Genomic DNA, 1,678 nt, shown 5'->3' on the forward strand with positions numbered 1-1,678 from the left:
GTCGTGTGATGCTTTGGTAGTCGGCCAACATTTCAGCGTACGGTGATACTGAACTGAATGTTTTAATGGAGTACTCACTCGTTTGCGCAAGCACTCCGGCCGATTCGAGAGTTGTGGTGTTGTCGATCAGGCGGTTGCGTTTGAGATCGATCAACAAATCGAAATTGCAAATGAAATCTGCACCGATAATTCCAGACGTGACGTCAGCGATCAGGAATGTCCACAAGAACTCACGACGAAGTCCAAGATTCACCTTCAGAAGAGCTTCACCGTAGACCTTGATTGCTGTCCCGTTGGCGGCGAACAACTTCATCGTGGTTGGCTTCATACGGCTTGAACTAGAACCTCTTGGAATGACCGACACATCGGCCCCGGTGTCGATCAGAAACTGCATGCTGGTGGTCGTGTCCGAGATTTTCAGGCGAAAAATTTTGTTCGCGTCGTCAGAAAGTTCGTCTATCTCCAACGACGAATCCAACATCTGGCGTCACTGTTTGCTCGCTGTGCCAGACGACGATGGCTTGCCGAATGAGCACGGTTTCCGACACTGCCGCGCGTCATGTCCAAAAACACGATGGTACCAGCACTGTTCATCCGACGGCGTTTTATCACGGGAAACGAATGTTGACTTTTCACGACCACGTGAGCGTGAACGCGATCGCCCTCGATAACCGCCGGCACCACGTGCAGAAAATATTTTTTCGAGTTTGCTCGATAGCTGTGCAATTTCAAGATGAAGGGCTTCGATGGTGCCTTGCGTTGGTTTATCCGCCACGTGTGTTGATGACGATGGTGTCTGCTGCGCCTTCATGTCGATGGCGTGGATGTTACGAAGACCCATCGAATCGACGATGGCATCCGCGATAGTCGTCTTCTCAGCGGCGTCACCCTTTGATGCGATCACAGCAGCTTGAGCGTGGGGTGGCAGTCTAGTAGCCCACAAATCCATCAGCACCGTCTCACCGAGAGAATTTCCAGCAACACGCTTCATCTCGTTGAACAGCTGGCTGGGTCTCATGTCTCCGAGCGGCATGTCCGACAGAACTCGCTGCAAACGTCGCTGCTGGCTGTCGGCGAAATGTTCCGTGAGCTTCTTCTTAATGTACGGGTACTTTTCGGTGGCCGGCACATTGTCGATTATCGAACGCAGCTCCGTTAATTTGTTCGGAGGGACTTGCGCCATAACAATATTATATTTGCGCGTATCGTACTGAGTCTGCGCGCCGAAACCAGAAGCAGCGAACCAGAATTCCAACGAGAGGAAATACGACTCGATATTCGAATCAGTCATACTCGGCGGTTGGAGACGAGGTGAACTGATTGATTCTAACTTCACAGGGGGTTCTGGCTCGGGCTCAGTCATGATGCTGCGACGGAATCACTTTATCGACTGATAACTAATTCGAGCGCGATAGCAGAATTCGAAAACTGCTTCTTTTAACTACGAACGTCGGGGTCACCACTTTGGCACAAGGGCCATAAAAAGACTGTGTTCACTTCGAGTGTATACAAAAAACTATTTATTCAAAGTCCATCTACGCGCTATATATACAGAGTACGGTCAATGTTATTTGACCGGTCAAGTCAGGGAAAACAATCCCGTTTAGAAATTGGGTGCAAAAGGCACAACAAAGGATTATTTGTTTAATTGTTGGCCCCGATCGAATGCGTGAGATGA

At 49.6% G+C, this 1,678-nt stretch overlaps 1 protein-coding gene across 1 annotated transcript; it reads right to left on the bottom strand.

The window, feature by feature from the left end:
• Positions 1–487: 487 nt before the first annotated feature.
• On the bottom strand, positions 488–1,363 carry LOC129766176 (uncharacterized). The gene has a single exon (XM_055766677.1). The coding sequence runs from the start codon at positions 1,361–1,363 to the stop codon at positions 488–490; it is 876 nt and encodes a 291-aa protein (XP_055622652.1).
• Between the last annotated feature and the right edge of the window lie 315 nt (positions 1,364–1,678).

This window comes from Toxorhynchites rutilus, chromosome 2 (genome assembly GCF_029784135.1).
Source record: "Toxorhynchites rutilus septentrionalis strain SRP chromosome 2, ASM2978413v1, whole genome shotgun sequence".
NCBI classification, from domain to species: Eukaryota; Metazoa; Arthropoda; class Insecta; order Diptera; family Culicidae; genus Toxorhynchites; species Toxorhynchites rutilus.